Below are 22,305 nucleotides of genomic sequence, written 5' to 3'. Positions count from 1 at the left end.
ATAGGATAATAAATTAAATGCGCCATGTTTCACTTACATGCGACTATGGCGCGTGGCGCGGGTCCTTCCCAATCACTTTCAAGTTAAAGGGACGTTCACCATGCAGTGCACGTGTGTAATTCTGATTCAAAAATAGAGTAGCATTCCACCATATTTGAACGGTGAAAAAGTTGGTCGGGGGGGGGGGGGGGTCATCACAACAGAAAACAATATTTTCTATAAAGGTACAATGTAAGTAATAATTGGTGTTGGATTATCATTATTACAAGAGAGTCACCAGTTTGGATTGAAACAAATATATATTTATACAGCTGCTGGAATGTTTACTGGAGGAACTAAATTGCCAAAGCGGGGTATGACCCGATTTTCGTTCAGTTGGACGATTTCATTAATGTTGAAAAGGGATCATAACTCGCGTGTCTTACTAAATATATATTACTACATAAAGAAATACTAATGAAGTGTGTTTCTTAATTCGATAGATTTTTTTCCAAAACATCTGATCCAAAGTATAATATACATGTATGTACCTGTTACAAAACAAATGTCAAAAAATGCATCTGTCCTCCTACTCATGGATCTCAGTTCATTCGTTGCGTGAACGGTAATAGCAGGATTTCGCGCCATAATGTATCATTTATAGTTTTTACGCGCCGATTAGTTGACAAGCGAATACCCCAGAGCACACAATGTGTTTACATCACGGGCACGTAGCATCCGGGGTTTGGGTGAGGCAGGCTGCTTCTCCCTCCCCACTTTTTGGCAGCTGGTACTTTTCTTAACTTTATAGGATAAATGGAAATATCATGGATTTGCCCCCACCCCCCCCCCCTTCCACTTTTGTAGGAGCATGCAATAAATGAAACTGCAAATGAGGAATGCTCTGAATTGAAGTTACAGTTAGGGTATTTTTCATGAATTTGTGAATTCACCCTTTTTTTAGTTACTCGTCAAGATAATTTGATGAAGCTGCCCACACACATTAAAACAATGCGTATTTGTGCCCCCTTTCATATTTCATATGGTTTGAAATTTTTGGTAATGCTTTTCAGTTGATTTTACAACTTAATATACCATTACAATTTTTTAAAGAAATGACTATTTACTCTCCAGCTTTCAAGTTAAAATGCACTTATATGATATGTGTACATTCCTAAACAAATGAATTAATAAAGTAAATGAATTTCAAGTGATATATATGTACATGTTCTAGATCGAAGAAACGACTGACATTTCGTCTTAAATTTGCATGTTCCGTTTATTAATTTATGATCAGCGAAAATTAAAATTCATTTCTGATAAGATAGTTTAATTGATACATGCATAGTTCCATTGAATAATTTTGTTTATTCAGGCAAGCTTTTTGGAAAGCTTTCACTTGTCAAGTTTACTCTTAATTATCGTCAGAAGATGTCTACACCGTGTTGAGAAAAAAAAAACCAATAATTGTTAAGTCGTACATTAAAACCGTCGACGTTATAATGACACCTACTTGATTTTGGTTATTATTAACAAGCCCGACATGCCACTACGGTAAGGATTTCTGCTAGCCCGACCACTAAAGTCGGTAGCCATGTGCATCAGTAAATTTACACCCGTGTATGTAGTTTGGAGTTGACGATGTAAAATTATTTCTTTCCTGTTACGAGCATTGAAGTATTTACAAGAATCTGTAACTCCCAAACTGTTAATCTTTGTTTGAAGGTGGGAAATGAAGGAGAGTGCGTTTTTACATTTTATCAAACGAAAGTATTTAAATCCTGATCTTAAAATGTGTGAATAAGGAACTGGGAACAATGAAGGAATTACTTTATACAAATAATGTTGTGCTGAACAATTTATAATTTTGTAAGATGTAAGGGTTCCCAGCCTAGTCCAATAAATAAAAATAATCAAGATAAATAAACGTTAAGCCGATGTTATCTGAACATTTGTTCATGAACTTTTTTCTCTATTTAATAAGAAAAAAACCTAGCGATTACATGATTTATTCGTTTACAACGCGCTGATACAATCTTGATTTATATTCGGTAGTAATATAAAATGTTAAGTAATCAAGAAAAACACCCTATAAGATGTATGTTTTAGTGATGTCGCGCTTGCAAAAAAGGCATAACAATTGTATTTTAAAGCAAATTGTTAATGTTTGAAAATATACAATATGAAAGGAAATCTGGATTTGTTTCTTTAGTTGAAAAATTGCTGTGTATTATGTTTACTATATCTGACTATTTTTTCATGAAAATGCATCCCTGTTTAATAAATGACCTAGCATATACATTATTAGGGTCCTGCATATGTCCATTTGTCCGTCCGTCCGTCCGTCCATTCGTCCGTCCGTCAATCTGACCTTCCATCCGTCTGTCCGCCTTAAATCTCTTGTCCGAAGCATATATTCTTTTTATTCCAAGACCAATCTTGCTCATACTTTACCCACAAAGTGCGTTTTGGTAAAGAGTGTACAGTAACCTTGAACCATTTTGAAGGTCAAAGCTTAAGGTCATAGCAGAATTGTATAAAAAAGAAAAACCTTGTCTGGAGCATATCTTATCTCTCCTTAATCCAATTTAGTTTGAACTTCATTCACAGAGTGCAATTGTCAACGAATATGCAGAGGCCTTGAGTTAAGTTTGTAAATCTAGGGACAGGGTCATACTGGATCAAACAATTTTTTTTCAGAGCATTATTATGCTCTTAGCCCTATTTGGCTCATACTTTATTTCATTTCATTTTATTCAGGTAAATATATCACAGAATGCCATGATTATACACATTAAATACATCAAATTAACAAACCCGGACATAACCACAGAACTATGCAAGTACATAAGAATCAAATTGATAAATATTGTTATCAAATAGATTACATGACATACAAATGATACTATTTACCTAAGGATAGCTCATAAAAGCCATGTTAAAAAATTTATTTCCAATGTGGAATTTAAGGAGCATACGGAATAGGAATATAGCATAATGCTTTGAAAAATTACATGTTTTGTATGTATCGTTTGAACTTTAAAGTAATAATAATACATAAGTCTAAAAGGGATATGAACAAGCAGTCATAAAGTATCTCTTCCAGTAGTAGACAAAAAGTATTTTACGGCTTTCCTAAATTTCTGATTAGAATTAATTTCCTTGACTTCCAAAGGCAATACATTCCAGTCTTTGATAGCATTGTAGAGAAACGTGAAGACTCTTTACCTTTTATCTTAGGTATAATAAAATTCATATTGACTGCACCTCTTGCAATATTGTTGAACTGAACTGAACTGAACTTTATTTATTTTACAACGATTGATAAACAAGTTATACAACTTATATTAATATCTCTCGTTGGCACGGATGTTAGCGCGAGGGGGTCATTGGTGTGGGAAGAAGCCGGAGTACCCGGAGAGAACCCACGTCTCCAAGACGGGCGACCGCCATACCCTATCACATACTACCTATGTCGATCACGGGGATCGAACTCGGGTCGCAGCGGTGAAAAGCGAGTGCATTGTCCACTACGCTACCTGGACACCTATTCTATATATTGTTATTCAATACAAAATGTTCATTAAAAATATGATGGTGAATTGCCATGGTATATATTAAACGCATGGTTGATTCTTTATTTGACAACTCTGTCGTCAACTCTTAACATATATTTAGATTATATAAGATGCTACCATAAATACTGTCTCTTGGACCCAGGTTTAAAACGAATCTTTGTTCTGGGTAACTTGCAATCTACGCTAAAGTTTTTTGTTTATTCCACAATACATGTACCAAGAAGAATAAGCATAGTCAAAATAACATTGTATCAAGGCAGAACATAGAATCTCTCTGGACTGTGTACTAGAAAAGGATGCACTTCTGTATAAAAATTTAAGTCTACCGATTACTTTTTGAATAAAGCTTAAAACAATATTTTCAAATGCGTCTATATACAAATATATATTATGTACATCAATTTGATGCTATAAGACGTCACAATGATGTTTTGAAATGTATATACCTATGTATTTAATGTATCTATAGTAATTACTCAAAACTTCTGAGAAAAGCAATGAAAAGAGCAGAGTTTTGAATTTTATTTTTTATTTAATTAAAACATGTACATATAAAAAGAAAAGAAAAATGAAACCATGCGTATTGAATAAAACTTTATTGAATTGCAACTACACATATATGTATACGATGCATTTATTTGAACAACATTGTTGGTATAAAGCTGTGCTATATGTCTTTAAAAATATAGCCATAAACTGTAAGTTAGATAAGAAACAAATGCTTTAAGTGTTTAACAGGTTCAACAATTTCTGTTGTTATCATTTCCATAATATCGTTCTCTGTTATTGCCCTATCCATGATATCTGTCTCCGTTATTTTCAATAACATTGCAGTGTTTTCTTTTATTGCCATTTCCATAAGTATCGTGTCAGTATCTATCGCCCATCATTACCATTTCCATCGTATCTATCGCCGTTATTACCATTCCCATCATTACCATTTCCATCGTATCTATCGCCGTTATTACCATTCCCATCATTACCATTTCCATCGTATCTATCGCCGTTATTACCATTCCCATCATTACCATTCCCATCGTATCTATCGCCGTTATTACCATTCCCATCGTATCTATCGCCGTTATTACCATTCCCATCATTACCATTCCCATCGTATCTATCGCCGTTATTACCATTTCCATCGTATCTATCGCCGTTATTACCATTTCCATCGTATCTATCACCACTTCTATAAGAGTCGTCTCCGATTCCATTTTCTCCGTTATCATCGCCATTACCATTTTCTCCGTTATCATCACCATTTCCATTTTCTCCGTTATCATCGCCATTACCATTTTCTCCGTTATCATCACCATTTCCATTTTCTCCGTTATCATCGCCATTACCATTTTCTCCGTTATCATCACCATTTCCATTTTCTCCGTTATCATCGCCATTACCATTTTCTCCGTTATCATCACCATTTCCATTTTCTCCGTTATCATCGCCATTACCATTTTCCCCGTTATCATCACCATTTCCATTTTCTCCGTTATCATCGCCATTACCATTTTCTCCGTTATCATCGCCATTTCCATTTTCTCCGTTATCATCACAATTTCCATTTTCTACGTTAACATCGCTATTTCCATTTTTTCCGTTATAATCACCATTGCCGTCTCCGGTATTTCCATTGCCTACATCGCCTTCCAAAGCAGGATCATTATCATTTTCTCCATTAGGCCAATCATTTTCTCCATTAGGCCAATTGTCTGTGAATGGAGTAAATAGATTGAAGTATTGTGTATATGTTCTAAGATTCAAATTTGGTAACGGCTTTGTTATTTCAATTACTGTTAAGTTACATTTAACACCAGTGTTTAATAACTTGTAATATTTAACCACCAACAAACTGAGCAACGCAGAGAAGTAAAAAAATTTTCGGGATACTGAGGAATCATAGAGGTCACGATATCTCAACAAATCAAATAGACAATCATAAATGAGTCAACAGTAATAGATAATCAATTATTCTCTGCTTAGAAAATGATGAGTTGATTACACCTAAAAACCTATACCTAACAGTAGTCACTGTCTTCGGATACAGTTAACTTATTTTTTTTTCTCTTAACAACCATCAAAATGTGCAAGATACCTATGCAGACAAACAATAATCAGACACCTTATTCTTTTTTTATACAAGAAATACCCAAGAGGTGGTATTTTCCCCCTTTTTTAAATTCTAGTTGATACAAGTAATTATTTCTATTTGCGTACAGACGTCACCTGCTTGGTTTTTGGGAGTTGATTTTAATCAACTCTCCTATGCAGGTACTCTGGTTTACCGAAAGTGAAACAGTGTTTGGACCGAAGCACAAATGTCAAATCATCGCCGCTGACGAAACTTAGTTCTTGAAAATAATAAAAAAAAATCGATGTAACGTATGCTGAAGCATTGTTTTTCGAGAAAAAATATCTATAAACACTTTGACAATAGTTAGATTTTATATAATACGAACAATTTAGATATTTTTGTAGTCTCGTGTGTTCCTACGCCAGAGTGTAATAAGGTTTCGTTCAACCAGACCCTCGGCTGTCTCCGTAAATCTTCGACAAGCAGAGAGGCTCTCTTACTTGTCGGAGATTAACGGAGACAGCCGAGCGTCTGGTTGAACGAGACTAGAGTTCGATATCAATAGTGCTTGGATCCATACAGTTTTTAGAATTGTTTCGATTACTAATACATAGCTTGAAATCTATCTTTAAATATTACACAACATGATTCATATGGGGTTTCTCGAAATTATTGTCGGAAAAGTCTAAAAATTCATATAATAAAAAAGTGCGTAATTCAAATGCAGACTAGAAACAAATTGCTATGCAAGATAAGTTGATTTTAAAATAAATGATAATTGATAAAATCAACTCTCCTCAGTACTTCAGTACTTTGATTTTTTTTATTAAGATCATGTTACCATTTCTGATGTTTTCAGAATAAAAAAAATATTTATAGAACAAAATTGTATAAGTATGAAAAATGATTTTTTTTTTAAAAGCGCTAGATATCTTTATTGACCATTATTTAACTTTATTAGAGAATTGTATATTCCACTCACCATGTGGCCTAGATGTAACATTTGCTAATACGGCACACGCAAAGACTATAAAGATGACAGCCTTCATTTTGTCTTCAGGTCAACGTTAGGGATACTAGAAGTATAAAGACATTAGTTATAAATGAACAACTTCATTGGGATTTTACATTAATTCATACATGCATTTTACTTAAAATATCATTTTTCAATTTATCTACCATCAGATATCTATTAAAAACCATCCGCATCACCACAACCCCCCTCCCTCTGTCCAAAAAATATAAACCCAAATACATTTACAAAACAAGTCAGCAATATGAACACGATTGCAATTAAACAATGCATTACCGAAGTTTAAAAACTTTAATGTGCAGTTTTATTATCATGTATTTTTAAAAGATAACTTACCGACAGAAATGCTAACAGTTCTCTTCGTTTCCCGAGATGGACACAATTCAAGGAAGAATCGTTTGAATTTATAGTCTAGCAAAAGAACACCCGCCTTGAACAGATGATTATGATAAATCATATGTCAAAAAATATTATGAAAAGGGTTGACACAAATAAATTTATTGTAATTTAGAAGTGATATACGAAGAAAGCTTTTATAGGACCATAGATCAGAATAAAAACATTAACGTTACATAATTCTACGGCTGGAACTTCATTATATGCGTCCATTTATACAGTGTTTATACAGTGATGAATCAGCAATTAACTGAACTATTTTTCCCTATTCAATTATCATGCACGTGTTTAAGATGTATCTAACAATCGCCCAAATCGTCAGTAAGAGTAACCACAATAGATGAATGTTTTAATCAGCTTGAAAATCATGCATGTGTTTATCAGATACCCCCCCTTTCCATTATCTTATTACAGAAATGAAATAATTAATATGTATATTTTCTCAGTAAAAACGAAACATATTTGAACATTTTTTAGACATTTATTAGTGTGTTCAGTAATACCAACAACTTCATCAAAATTCAAAAGTTGTTATTCGAGATGAATGCAAATTACATTATAAGATCATGTTTGGTAAACTAACAAACGCATAATTTACTCATGGTCTTACCAGTTTGAATTATTTTCTTTTCGCTTTAAATAACTGATTGTGTATAATATTGAAAATAAATACAAATATGTAATATAAATCCGTACTAAAAATATATAAATTGCAACTCTTTATATTGAAAACTATTTCTAATTTTGTCGAAGGTTGTTTTGAGGCCCAATTTTAAAGTGAACTTTTCCCCCGACAAAACAGAATTTACGTGAACAGCAACCATTATTTAATTAAGTGCATTTAAAAAGTTCCGTGTTCTCACATTGAAATAGCGCATACATTTAAGACCGTTTGCATTTACCATCGTATTTGATGTTGCTTTTCAACAAAATAAAAAGACAAATCAGCTGTAATTTCTAAGGTGTAAGAAGTAATTCATTAAATTCTTATCCATATTGACATGTTACTACAAAAAAAAAATCTTGGAAAATTTGATGAGGTCTTTACATCAGGAAAAATCAAATGCCATAAAACTCTAGATGTCTATATTTACATGGTCATAATTTGTTCAGGCATTTAAAAAAATATACCAAATTTTGAATTTTTGAAGTAATCATATTCTGTAACACTTGTATTATCGCGATTATTATTATATCAATTCACAAGTCAAAACATTTTTTTTCTCATAAGGAGATACATTTCTTGTCATTCAAACCCAATATGATAGTTATGTGTCAAATAACATGTTTTTATCTGAGATAATTAAATTTTGAACCTTCATGAGCTTTTCTTGTGCATTTTTTATTTATACGCGGCAGATCGTTGGTAAACTAATATCATTTAGTTTGGTTCTAATTTAAAAAAGCCTATTTTGCCCTAATTTGTAACGACAATACAAGCAATAAATTTATGTTGAAATGATATGCATCTTTTATATATTTATTGTTTTTTGGTGTTTTTTTTTATTGTTTTTTTTTCGCTTAATTAACACTAAATGTTAAGATAACATAACATAGTCCTTGATGCCAAGTTGATTCCAAAAACAGAAATTGCCAATTTAAAAATTGTGATTTTTTTTTTGCACCAATTAATATTATATGCTTCAATTTTTTTATTTGTTCGGGTGAGTTCCAAACAGTTGAGCTGAATTTAGGCCCATATTGGCATTTATATACGAGGGCTGTCCCACGAGTTCGTCAACAATTGAACCCTTGTGATTTTAATTGGGTTTATACATATATATTACATACCGAATTACTTGTCATAACATTTCAAATTAAATAAGCGTGATTTTGAATGTTATCACTCAAATAAAACTAATATTGTACTCTTTTAAACGGTGGCGAAAATCATGCACACCCAATTGTGAACATTATCCCAACTTCGTAATTTGGAAAATAATCAATCATAATAAAAGTAGTAAAGTATAAGGATAACAAAATGTATCAAGATCGAGAAGTAAATTATATTATTAAGGTTAACTTTTATTGTAATACATGAAGATATTAATAAAACCCGCCAATGTAAAGAACTCATTTAATTCTAAACGATTACACATATGCAATAGTTCAAGTCAGGCATTACAGCTTAATTGTATAAAACGTTTGCTTGTCAAGCAATTATTTCTAAAGCTAGATGACAAGGGTTAAAACCAAACTAGGATACGAAACAGGCCTGCTTTAAAATAGAAATACTTAATGTTAGTATTACATAATTCGTAACAAATTTTCTTTATTTCTCATTACAATTTATCACATGTTATCATTTTAGCACGGATGTAAAAAACAAAATGTTGTGATGCGTTTGCTTAACACTCCTCTAGATTACGAGCTTTTGCTAATGTTTTACATTTAATGCCTACACGTCATAGATGTAACACATAGTCAGTGAAACGTAAACAGTTAGCTCAATACACAGTGCAAAGATTAATTGATGCTGCGACCTTTTCCTGTCATGTGATCGGCATTAGTATTGGTGATATCCCACTCTGAATAGTCCTTATGTCGGGATCCCAAAACACCCAGATACTTTGACCTGTAAGTGTCACATTCATAATGGCTAATTTAAAGCTACTGAATTGAAAACTGTACTTAATCTGATAGATTAAATTATATTTGTGGCTGTTGTCATAACAAAATGTTTTTTTTTTTGTTTTTATTTTATTTAAAAAACGATCATGAATATAACTTGTTTCAAATATCAAGATATCTTGAAACTGATATGTAGTGGACATGCTTCTTTAAACAATTTGATTTTTGTTAGAGTTGTTATTTTATTATCGGACTTTAAGTTTTAGAGCTTTTAAATATTGAAATAATTCATAACAACAAAACGATCATATTTAATTAGTAAGTATTTAAGTAAACACTTCAAAAACCTTCACTATGAGATCAATTATCTTCAGAATAATAAATAGATATAATTATCAATTTCATTGAAAAGAAAAAAAAAACAATTTACACAAACGTCATCACATCAAAATGATAAGAAAACAAATCAAAGAATCAGATGATAGGCTCTTTAAATACAGAATATTTAAAAGTGCAGTCAATCACTAAACATTAATGAAGTGTATTTGACGACAATTAAATTTTAGCGAAGGGCTTAACGATAGATAATTTTGATGTGTTTTAATTTGTTTTAATTACTTGTCAGAGCACTGTAGCAACCTCTAATGATACAACCTCCACTAATGATATAATGTTGCATTAGTGGTCAGGATGTTGACCACTAATGATATAATTTTATCATTAACGAACAACCTAACCGTCCGCTAATGATATAATTTTAGATTTATATCATTAGCGGTCAAAAACCGTAGCCTCTAATGATATGGGAAAAAAATGAGAAATAAGGACTACCTTGACCACTAATGATACACATTTGCACACATTTTTAATTGCATTAGTGGATGGATTTGCAACCTTTAATGATATAATAGGATATAATTTAATATAAAATTGTATATATATATATATATATATATATATATATATATATATATATATATATATATATATATATATATATATATATATATATATATTTTTTTTTTTTTTTATTTGATTTTCATACGATACTGCATAAGAATTGGTTAATTTTTTTATTATTTTTTTTTTTGGTGGGGGGGGGGCGTTATTTGATCATATACATGTATTTTGTCCGTTATTGTAAAATACACCATTCTGACATTACCCTGATATTTTGCCTTTTTACTTGAACTGAAATAGTCGCATACAGACAAAATACATACCTTTTATGACTTCGTCTGTTTACTTGAAGATCCAAATTGATTATCATTAATCAAAAAGGACTTGTGCTAAATATTTTTAGTTGAAGAAAGTTTGAAGAAAAGCAATTTTACGATATTAAAACATTATTGATAAACTTTTAGCGGGATTTTATTAACATGAAAAAGGTCCAATTCATAAGACTTATTCTGCCTGGTGCAGGCAGATAGCTATTCTTGCACAACGCAAACAAAAGTCACACGGGTTTCATACAGACCCTGAAACGTACTACTACACCACACGCTCGCTGCACGCTCGTTACACGCTCGCTAAACGGTTCACACGAAACGCTGAACGGTTTACACGAAACGCTGCACGCTTTGCCCGAAACGCTTAACGATTTACACGAAACGCTGAACGGTTTACACGAAACGATTCTCGCACGAAACGATTTGCTCGCTTTTCACACGCTTTGGACACGCTTTTATCCTGATCGATTCGGGTCCTCTCGGATTTTTACCCTGACTCTGTTAGTAAGAATTAATTTTAAGAAAACACGAAATAATAGAAATACTGATATTAGAAACATATATGTACATAAGTATTGAATTGATTGATTAAATTAATTTAGTACTTATATTTAAAGCAAAAAATTATTTATTCACAGAATTAGCCAAAAATATTACTTCTATAAATATATTTATTGCTCAAAAGAAATATCCATGATTCGTATTGGTACCGTAAATAATAAATATTTCAGAGAAAAAAGTTACCGTAACACAATATTCAATACCAAAAAAAAAAAATCCGTATGATTACAAACTGATATCGCTTTTTTCAGTATTCAACGGGATTTGTTTTTTCTTCTCACATTAATATTTTTATTGGTTTCAGAGAATACGATGTAAAAATACTAACTGTAAATAAACCTGTGATTATTTACATTGATAATTTGGTTTTTCAGTATTCGGCGGGATTTGTTTTTTCTTCTCACATTAATATTTTTATTGGTTTCAGAGAATACGATGTAAAAATACTTACTGTAAATAAACCTGTAATTATTTACATTGATAATTTTGAAAGTTATGTAAAATCTAATTAGTCACATAAGTTAGAAAAATGCTATAAAACAACCGACTAATTTTTTTTATGTCGAAACATTCGCGTAAATAAATGTTCCGTAAATAATATCACAGGGAAAAATCAATAGATTAAACAATAAAGAAAGTTGTCATTTCTATTTCGGATTTCGAAAAGAACAAAAAATAAAAAATAATTTAGATTTTTGTCTTAATATTCGTATACATAACCGGCACCCCGCATAACGGCGTAGAATATATCTATCATAATCTATTTGAATTAAGTACCATGCATACAGATTCCCATAATAATTAATTGCATGTGTACATTTTAGGAAAATTTCAGTGTGTTAATTACTTGTTGTTTTCCGTTATCAGTGTTTAAATAATTAAAATAATAACTTGTAGAAATATTTTTAATCGGGATTCAAAAGAATTTACTTCCCGCATTTCATAGAAATGAACGGTATATTTTCTTTCTATGTTTTCATTCAATTTTGTTCAAATTAATGTTACATGTAAATAATCGATCGTTGAAATTGTGTGCATCAACAAATACTGATTCCGACTATCTTGAAGTCATTAAATTTCTATTGGCTATTGACAAAAAAAGAGACGCGTGACCATCCAATGAAAACGAATACACAAAGTTTGATTGACAGGTTCAGCTAGGTGCAGGTCTTACCCGATGTCCGAGGTTATGTGTACTGGTTGTACACAGCCGAATAGTAACTAGTCTTCTTTAAATACGCGTACTTATCTTTTGTTTGTTAGAAATTATTTCAATTTTGTAAAAAGATAAGTATATAATTTCTTATAGATTTTTTTCACGAGAATATCTCAAAGGAGTTTTGCCAATCAGTTTAAAGTAATGTTTAACACGAGCGCTATTTTAAAACAATTAAATTTTCAGAGAGTTCCGAATGAAATCTGATGAACGTTTCACACGGTTCTCGCACGCTTTGCCCGAAACGATTTACACGCTTTGCCCGAAACGCTGCACGCTTTGCCCGAAACGCTAAACGGTTTACACGAAACGCTTCACGATTCACACGAAACGCTAAACGGTTTACACGAAACGCTAAACGGTTTACACGAAACGTTTCTCGCACGAAAGTCGCACGCTTTTTTGGTGTAGTAGTACGTTTCAGGGTCTGTATTTTGTGTGGAAACGTTGCCGTCATGAATAATATTGGTAAAAAACTACAACAAATAGAAATAACAAATTACTAAATAGGAATATATAGAATTTAACTTTATACCTTTAACTGTAAATTACTTTAAAGACCATAATGGTGTGCCATACTTTTAAGAATGTTTTATCTGTAAAATAAATTTCCATCTGTAACTATACTTCAAAAATACAATTTAATACTAACAAATTTGAGCAATTACTTCAATAAAAAAGACTTACTTAGTGGTTCGAGGCACGCATCTAACAAGATTGAAGACGATTGACAAAGTGAGATCGGACTGGTCAGTAAGGCTGACAGGAAGTGAGTGATTGACCAGATATAGTTAACTTGTACCAAAAATGATTACCGGGTATATTAAACTCAAAGTGGTTAGCTTGTAAAAAAATATTTCTGAAGAATTTTAAAATTAAACCATAGACAACACAAGACTATTTGCTATTATGGTCTGTAGCACAATTGAATCACTAATTTATTGTTAAGTTGAATATGTGGGTTTGTTAATTATACCTTAGAACAACAAAGAATATGAAATAATGTTGGTTGAATTAAAACTACTTCAACAATGGTGATTATGTCGGTGTAACAAAAAATGTTAACCCGGGTTAAAAATTGACCCGGGTTTGATAAAATTATATCATTAGTGGTCAACATTCTGTCCACTAATGCAACATTATATCGTTAGTGGTCAGTGTATCATTATATAAATAGTGCCTGTTTGGGAGGTTAACAGTTGAAATTGACACCCCGAGAGAACCATTGTCAACCGACCGCTTCGCGTCGGTTGACAATGGTTTTCGAGGGGTGTCAATTTCAACTGTTATCCTCCCAAATAGGCACTATTTATTTTATTATACTGAATGTCTTAATTTTAAAGAAATTTTTCTGCTTTTGTATAGAAATGACGTGAATTCTACGGCGAACTGTACGCGCATAATTTACGCGCATGTAACAATTCGTTGTGTTACCCGTTGCCAAGTGTGTTGCTAACGCTGAGGGTAATAGAGCAAATTATCAACTGCGTCTAAACCAATCAGATTTCAGTATTTAACATGAAAGTATAATAAAAGAGGTTGCTACATACCACGTTTTCAGTCAAATGAAATATTAAATGATTGAAGTCAGAAAAATCAACCTTTGAAATGTCAAATTACCCAAGACGGCAAATATAGCGGATAGTATGAAAGAGTTAAAGTTTTGAAACCGAAACTTTTAAGTACACACATGTACAATTAAACTGTGAAGAGCAAGTTACACTTCTGTTCAAAGACAGTTCAAAACTTTGAAGTCGGAGTCAATTTTCAACAGGGTCAGTTTTCAACGTGTCGATGTCCTTAGAAGTTTGAAAAATATTTTTCAAGCTGTTGAAAACTGACCCCAGGTATAATTTCACGACTTTTGGTATCAATTTTTCAACGTTGAAAAATGATATCCGGGTCAAATTTCAACCCGGGTCAAGATTCCTCGTTACGCCGGCGAATGCGTCATAAATGTCCAATACTCCCTAAACACACCCACGAAAAAGTTTCTGTGTAGTGTTTGTATCTGTATTGAACACAATATTTTTTTCTGTCAAATCAAGATAAGTAGCTTATTAATCATAATTTTGTTAATCTTGCAAGTTTAAGAAAAGTTATTGCTAAGTTGAATTAATTAAATAATCACTGATCGCGACTTGTCTGATAAAAATATGAAAACTGCTCATTATTGTGCTGTCAATTAATTATCATGACTTCTCAAAATAAATTAAAGTTGAAAGCGATTTACCGGAAATATAACATAAACGGCCGGTATTGGTTTGACAATCTTAGCAAACCACGGTCAACATGAACGATCATGGTGGAGAGAGATATATATATAAACGGACACCGGACCATGGCTTGAGACGATGTTGTTTGACATATATTCCTTTTAGCTCTATCTACACAGTTTAACAACAAGAGACAGAGTTCTTAGTCTTAATAACAAACTGTTGCTATCGGGAAAAAAACCCGAAACAAAAACAAGCAAAAACAAAAATCCATATCAGCATGAATATCGGACAATATTAGGAATTTAAACATGGAGCTGAATTTTTTTATCAGATACAAAATAATTAGGTAGAGCAAGTTCCATTTCAGAGACAGTTCAAAAACCTGTAGTTGGTCAATTTTCAACGTGTGAGGTCATCGGAGATTAGAAAAAAAAACTTTTTTGAGCGTTTGGTCGCAGTTTTAACGTTAGAAAAGCCCCCGCCCCTCCTCCCCCCCCCCGCCCCCCAATATCCCAAATCAATAATCAATGTTGAAAAATGAAATCCGGGAATACATTTCACGACTTTTGGTCTCAGTTTTCAACGTTAAAAAAGCCCACCACCCCCACCCCCTCCCCGAATCAATAATCAATGTTGAAAAATGAAACGCGGGCCAATTTTTAACTTGGGCTAATATTCTTTGTTACAACGACATGATCCCTATTGTTTAAGTAGTTTTATTTCAACCAACTTTATTTGATATTCCTTGTTGTTCTAATCTATAATTAACAAACCCACACACACACACACACACACACACACACACACACACACATATATATATATATATATATATATATATATATATATATATATATATATATATATATATATATATATATATATATATATATATATAATTTTTTATCATGTTATATCATTAAAGGTTGCAAATCCATCCACTTATGCAATTGAAAATGTGTGCAAATGTATATCATTAGTGGTCAAGGTAGTACTTATTTCTCAGTTTTTTTCCATATCATTAGAGGTTACGGTTTTTGACCGCTAATGATACAAATCTGAAATTATATCATTAGCGGACGGTTAGGTTGTTCGTTAATGATAAAATTATATCATTAGTGGTCAACATCCTGACCACTAATGAAACATTACATCATTAGTGGACGTTGTATCATTAGAGGTTGCTACAGAGCACTGTCGCGAACCATAATTTATTTAATTTCGTTTTGTATCTCTTAATAATTTAATGCTGGTTGTAACGCGCTTTCTGATTGGCTAAAAATTATTTTATACCGTATAAAGAATGTTGCCTACAACATAGTAATAAAACTTTAATTCAAGTATTATAATCAACACACAATTTCTCGTTCTCTCTCTCCACCCCTCTCTCTCTCTCTCTCTCTCTCTCTCTCTCTTTCTCTCTCTCTCTCTCTCTCTGAGAGTGTATGTAATTGAGTGCAAACAATTTGGAATTATTAGATTTTTATTTGTATGAATTGAATTCATTTATTTTAGACTCATGGTTTTCACAACGATTTCAACACAATGACTAAAAGTTTGTACAGTAGACGATGTATTCAGATTGAGCTCGACGGTTAAAATTTCGACGCTATTTCACAACACACATATTAGATTGAAAATAAATTTAAAAAGAGCTGTGTTTGTGATTACATATACTTTCAAAATGTTATTATCTCACTCAACTATTTACAATGTAATTTATCAGTTTTTTGGTTAATTAATGTACCCGGTATATGATATTTTTATCGCAAGTTAATATTTATGAAAATCTCGCATGTACATAGGGTCGCTGAATTGTTCCTCGGATCCACGCGCCGATAGTCTTAGGTGTAGTTGTTTGTGTACATATTTACAGACAGTTCTTTTGTTTTTTAGAGTTTAATAAAAGCCATGAACCTAACAAAGTAGAAATAAGATATATTCAGACTATACACTAGACAGATTGTGATGAGTAACCTAACAGGTGTCCGTGGAAAGGTGTGAATACCGGCATCTCATGCACACCTGTTTACGCGTCCAAATATACAGAGTTAGTTGTAAAAATGAGACAATAGCACCTGTTGTGTATAGAACCCAAGATGAAAGACGCTGTTGTGTTTCTGATCAGCTTCTGTACACATGTATCGCACGAGTGATTTTTGTTCATGAGAAATCACGACGCCATTACCAGCTATGCGGGAAATAAAGTTGAAAGTTATTCTATGGAATGCGTGTACTTTTTTTTCGTTCAATGCTTGCATTTAATTAAATACGATTTTGCACATATATTTTAATTATCTTTAATTCATTATATGAGTGATTTTTTGTTTATTTCTGGCTACATAAATAGCTAAACTACGAATCATTCGAGTCACCAGTAATATGTGGTTGTCATTTACTACAGCACATCCACATGTGTTTAAAAACATGATCTGAAACGTTTTCTTTTCTCATTTTTAATTGGTTTAAAGTTTAGTTGTAAATTAATTAACAAATTAAAAGGTGTTTATCAAAAGGGGTTTTTCCGATAACAGAAAATAAGACGTTAAGGCAAGCTCCCAACATTTTAATCGGATCGTCAGTTACAACATCACGTCTGTTTAGAAAAAAAAGCACATGACTTAAATTGATTCGAATTTTGATAATATATCAATTGATGAATAAATATATTTGGTAAACTAATTTGAATTTATCTAAGAACAAGTAAATTAAAATGTACCCATTTACGATTTCAGATCACAAAAAATTATAACCACGAATTGTTTGAACATTAATAGTTTACAATGTTTCAGAAATCGGCGATGCAAGTTTTGTCGAAAACCAAAGAATTGATTACGGTCTTACAAAGGAAATTAAATTACAATATTTTTGTAACTGCTTTCTTAAGAATAATAGTTTTAAATCTAAGTATGTGTTATCTAATCCCGTATGAAAAAATCTAGCAAAATATTGAACTTATCTGGTCAGCGATAATCTCCGTCCGTATTCATCGAACGACATTAGGTCAATAAGCCGTATATGGAAGTTGCGCGCTTATTGCACGGTACGGTACGCTTTTTTGTCCGTCTGGAGGCGGGTCTTGCATAAATTATCTTGCACGCTTTTTGCACGGTACGGTTCGTTTTGTGAACGGTACGGTTCGCTTTGTGAACGGTACGTTTCGTTTTGTGAACGGTACGGTACGCTTTGTGAACGGTACGTTTCGTTTTGTGAACGGTACGGTTCGTTTCTTGCACGGAACGGTTCGGTTCGTTTTAGAGGTGTAGTAGCACGTTTCAGGGTCTGTATCATGGGAGTGCTATTTTTTACTTTCAAAACAGTAGGTCAATGACATACTTTTTGAGATAATGGTCATTGAATATTTTTTTGGAAATTTAAGAAAAGTCCCTAAAAATTTTACACTATGATTGAAATTTTCTTAATTGTGAAAATAATAGAAATTGCTAAACTCTTTTAAAAATGAAATACAATTTATGAATGGCAGTGACACTCAACAGACACAAAGCAATAACTTTTTATTCACAACTTTTTTTAATATTCCAGTCCGAATTTCCTCTATCAGTTTTCAAATTCCTACCCTTTTTTGATTAAATTTTACAAAAAACTGAATGACGATAATACTAAAACATTAATAGCATTAAACTAGGTATATTGACGTTACTCTGCAGGCATAAAAGTTATATGAGGTCAATGATCAAAATTTTGAGATATGGTGTCTTTTATCGTTTTTAGGCATTTTTCAATATTGTTGTATTGTGTGTCATTCGAATATCTTAACGAAAATGTGAGATAAAACCAACAGAAAATATGCAAAATTATGTTAACTAACTAGTAGACTAATTGTTCTCGAACAATTAGAGGTCTTTCCACCTCATTGTTTTTTTTATGTTTGAAATAAGATTGCTTTAATAGAATAAAGTATTTTTTCTGCGTTACTTCATAAGAAAGTGTCAAACGATTAAGTTTGCAATTTTTTATTGCTTGACCTTTGACTTTTATGTCATTTTGATCTCACAAGGTAGACGCTTCAATACCAAGTGGTCCAATGTATCTATGATTATTGATTCAAAAAATTATTTGTGTTTTTATCAAATGTTCAAAACTTTGAGGGGCAACAACTGCTAGAAAGGGACTTTGGACCCTTTCGGTATGAATGAATTGAAGGAGTGTCTAAGTGAACTGAATACATTAGTAAACGTTTCAAGTCTCTATCTCTAACGGTTAATGAGGAGTAGTGATAACAAGCATTTTGTACAATAAGGGCAATAACTCTATAATTGTTACATGGTAAGGGTCAATGGGTTATATTTAGATATGTCTTATGATGTCCTACTACATCCATGAAAAAGTTTTTCTCTACCACCCTAAACAAAAGAGATCTAAAAACTCATTCATTTTGAGATTTCCAAATGACCTTGACCTTTATGTCATTTTGTTCGGCCAAGGTAAACGCTTTCAATCCAAGTGGTCCGAAGTCTCTATGATAAGTAATAAAAAAGTTAGATGTGATTTTATAGAAATGTAAATACTTTCAGGGGCACTAACTACTAAAAGGGGGCCTCAGATCCTTTCGGTATGAATAGATTGAAGAACCCTCTAAGTGTACTAAAGACATTGGTAATAGTTTCAAGTCTCTATCTCTTACGATTAATGAGGAGTAGCGATAACAAGCATTTTGTACAATAGGGGCAATAACTCTGTTATTATTTAAAAGAAAAAGCCAAGGGGCTATATTTTAAAATGTCTTAAGATGTCCTATTTCATCCATGAAAAAGTTTTTCTCTACCACACTAGACAAAAGAGATCTAAAAACTCATTAATCAACGGATTTCCAAATGACCTTAACCTTTGACCTTTATGTCATTTTGATCGGCCAAGGTAGACGCTTCCATCCCAAGTGGTCCGAAGTCTCTGTGACAAATAATAAAAAAGTTGGATGTGATTTTATAGAAATGTTAATACTTTAAGGGGCAATAACTACTAGAAGGGGGCCTCATATCCTTTCGGTATGATAGATTGAAGAACTCTTTAAGTGTACTGAAGACATTGGTAAAAGTTCCAAGTTTCTATCTCTAATGGTTTCAGAGGAGTAGCGATAACAAGCTTTTCGTAAACAAGGGCAATAACTTTGTAAGTTCTGGGGGTTTTCAGGAACAGGGTCATTTGGTATCATAACTTTAAATGATCAATTACATGAAGGAAAAATTGTTTCAATATGTCTTATAATAAAAAAGCTGTCCCTTGGAAAATAGAGAAAAAAAATAAGAATAAACTAGATGCTGTCATTAGACAGTAATACCCGCACCATGTGTTTGCCCCTAAATAACACTGTTTTGTACCAGTTTAATTAAAAATGAAGGCTATATGCAAGCTCCGGTAATACAATTACAATTTATAATTTTCATAACTGAAGGATGAGATCCCTTCACATATGATAATACACATCGTGACATGAGCAGCACTTTATGTGCAATTTGGGGTAGAACTGTTTGCATTGAATTTTCAGTTAATCAATAATCTTAACATTTTATGTCATAGAAAGTATAATGGTCTATATAATTATTACAAACAAAATTAAAAATTAAATTATGCCCCCTCCCCGTGGCGGTTGCCGGTTTTAGATTTGCTTCTGTGTGCCTACATGAACATCATCGTGTGCACAGATTTAGAGAAGGGGTGGGAGTGAGGGGTCCAGACCCCCCCCCCCTCCCCATGAAAATTCATTTATATCAATTGTAAAAGTACCAAAAATACACCTTGGACCCCAATGCTCTTACAGACATGTAAACGCTCAAACCCATTGCGCTTCAATGTTAGGTAACATTATTTGGGGGGTAAATATTTAATCAATATTTGATATACTTTATTGTATATCTCAATAGAAAGTATACATGTACATCACAATATGCAGGTGTCCTGCACCAACTTAAAGCTGTTATTTACCTAATAAAATAGTGCAAGTGGATTTGAAGAATAGGTCATCAAAATACATGCATGTTACAAATGAATGATTTTTGTCTGAAGTTACGTACACAACACAGGTCTGCATGTCTCATTAGCGGGTACTAGTTTTACCCAGCTCTTCGATTAGATGGGTTCACGTGTATACAGACATGGGTGTTGTTAAAACGCGGAACGGAAAACGGAACGGAAAGCGGAACGGAAGGGAAAACGGAAAATCTTATCTAATGTTATTTACCGCATAGATTTGTTAATCATGCTAAAACGATATACTTTATGTACCTTTTTATTTTTTTTTGAAAGATTAGCAATATTAGATTATTTATTCAAGAATATTTATTTCCTCAAAATTAACAGTACATGCATTGACCACTATATTCTGTCCCAAAATATCCTCGATTCACTTTTTGCTGTATATTTATATATACCTCAGGGTTCAAGCGATTCTCTTTTAGAAGCATTACACATTCTCATTATTCTTTCTTTAAAACGTCCTCTCTAGCTTATCAGCTGGTATAAATACACGGCAAAAAACAAAGAAGTCTACGGGGTTTTGCATTTCAACAGACCCGGATTATAGAGTTGAAAAAGTGTGCAAGGTCTTCTGAGTGACTTCCAAATGGAGAAAAGATGTCAACATTTTCCATTATAAATCGTCCAAATGTGCTGCATGAATATTTTGGGATCGACATACTATAGTCCCAATATATAATCGTAAAATCAAATTAGGCAACGTCTAGAGCTCTCTATTCGGATCATATGTATATAGCTGCTGGAATAAACAACTGCTTAGTAATGCAAACGTAAACAAAATTGCATTGCTAAAAATACTAGTTTCACAAATTGCTAGTTTCACAAATTACCGGGTATATTTTAATGTTTTCTGTATTTTAATTTTTAATGTCGTCAGTCCTACGGGTTTTTTTTCTTCCATCTCAATGATACTGTATCGTCTGTATGATAAAAGATCGTCTAGAACACCGGCAATTCAATTTTGATGTAAGTATATACATGTACATCATCATATTTGAAATATAAAAATACTCAAAACACGCATAAAACGCTTTCACTAACTGCGTAAGTTACGCTGATATGCCAGCAATACCAAATAAGAAAAATAAGTAAAAAGTTATAGCTAATTTACTCGTTTAATCATGTAAATGTTTCACAATTCGTATACATTTGATTTTTCCGTTTCGTACTCAACTAAAGCCGAATGAATACAATGCTATAGTTGATAGACATTCATATGAATATTAATAACATAACAACATGTTGATAATCATTCATTAGATATAAATAAAAGATACAAAGTTAATCGTTTCTGGCCAGTCTATACCCTTTTTAAGCGATAAACGTGATGCTATTTTCCATTCCGTTCCGCTTTCCGTTCCGTTTTTCGTTCCGCGTTTTAGCAACACCCATACATACATGTCTGTGTTTTCCGTATGCAGAAAAGGATTAGGCCCCTAGTTAAGATCAGCTAAA

The 22,305-nt window shown here is 32.5% G+C and overlaps 1 protein-coding gene across 2 annotated transcripts; it reads right to left on the bottom strand.

The window, feature by feature from the left end:
- Positions 1-4,128: 4,128 nt before the first annotated feature.
- LOC105334167 (N66 matrix protein) lies at positions 4,129-7,057 on the bottom strand. 2 transcript variants are annotated; one of them, XM_034459886.2, is made up of 3 exons: positions 7,001-7,057; positions 6,614-6,707; positions 4,129-5,269 (listed from the first exon to the last, which is right to left on the bottom strand). In XM_034459886.2, exons 2-3 carry the CDS (start codon positions 6,678-6,680, stop codon positions 4,434-4,436), a joined length of 903 nt encoding a protein of 300 aa, XP_034315777.2. In that variant the 5' UTR covers positions 6,681-6,707; positions 7,001-7,057; the 3' UTR covers positions 4,129-4,433. The 2 variants fall into 2 exon arrangements, with proteins under 2 accessions (XP_034315777.2, XP_065939298.1); XM_066083226.1 differs by having other exon boundaries at positions 6,614-6,698; positions 7,001-7,036.
- Positions 7,058-22,305: the final 15,248 nt, after the last annotated feature.

The sequence above is a fragment of the Magallana gigas genome, chromosome 1 (assembly GCF_963853765.1).
Source record: "Magallana gigas chromosome 1, xbMagGiga1.1, whole genome shotgun sequence".
NCBI classification, from domain to species: domain Eukaryota; kingdom Metazoa; phylum Mollusca; class Bivalvia; order Ostreida; family Ostreidae; genus Magallana; species Magallana gigas.
Note: the sequence above shows the minus strand (reverse complement) of the source record. Positions and strands in the feature narration are given on the sequence as shown.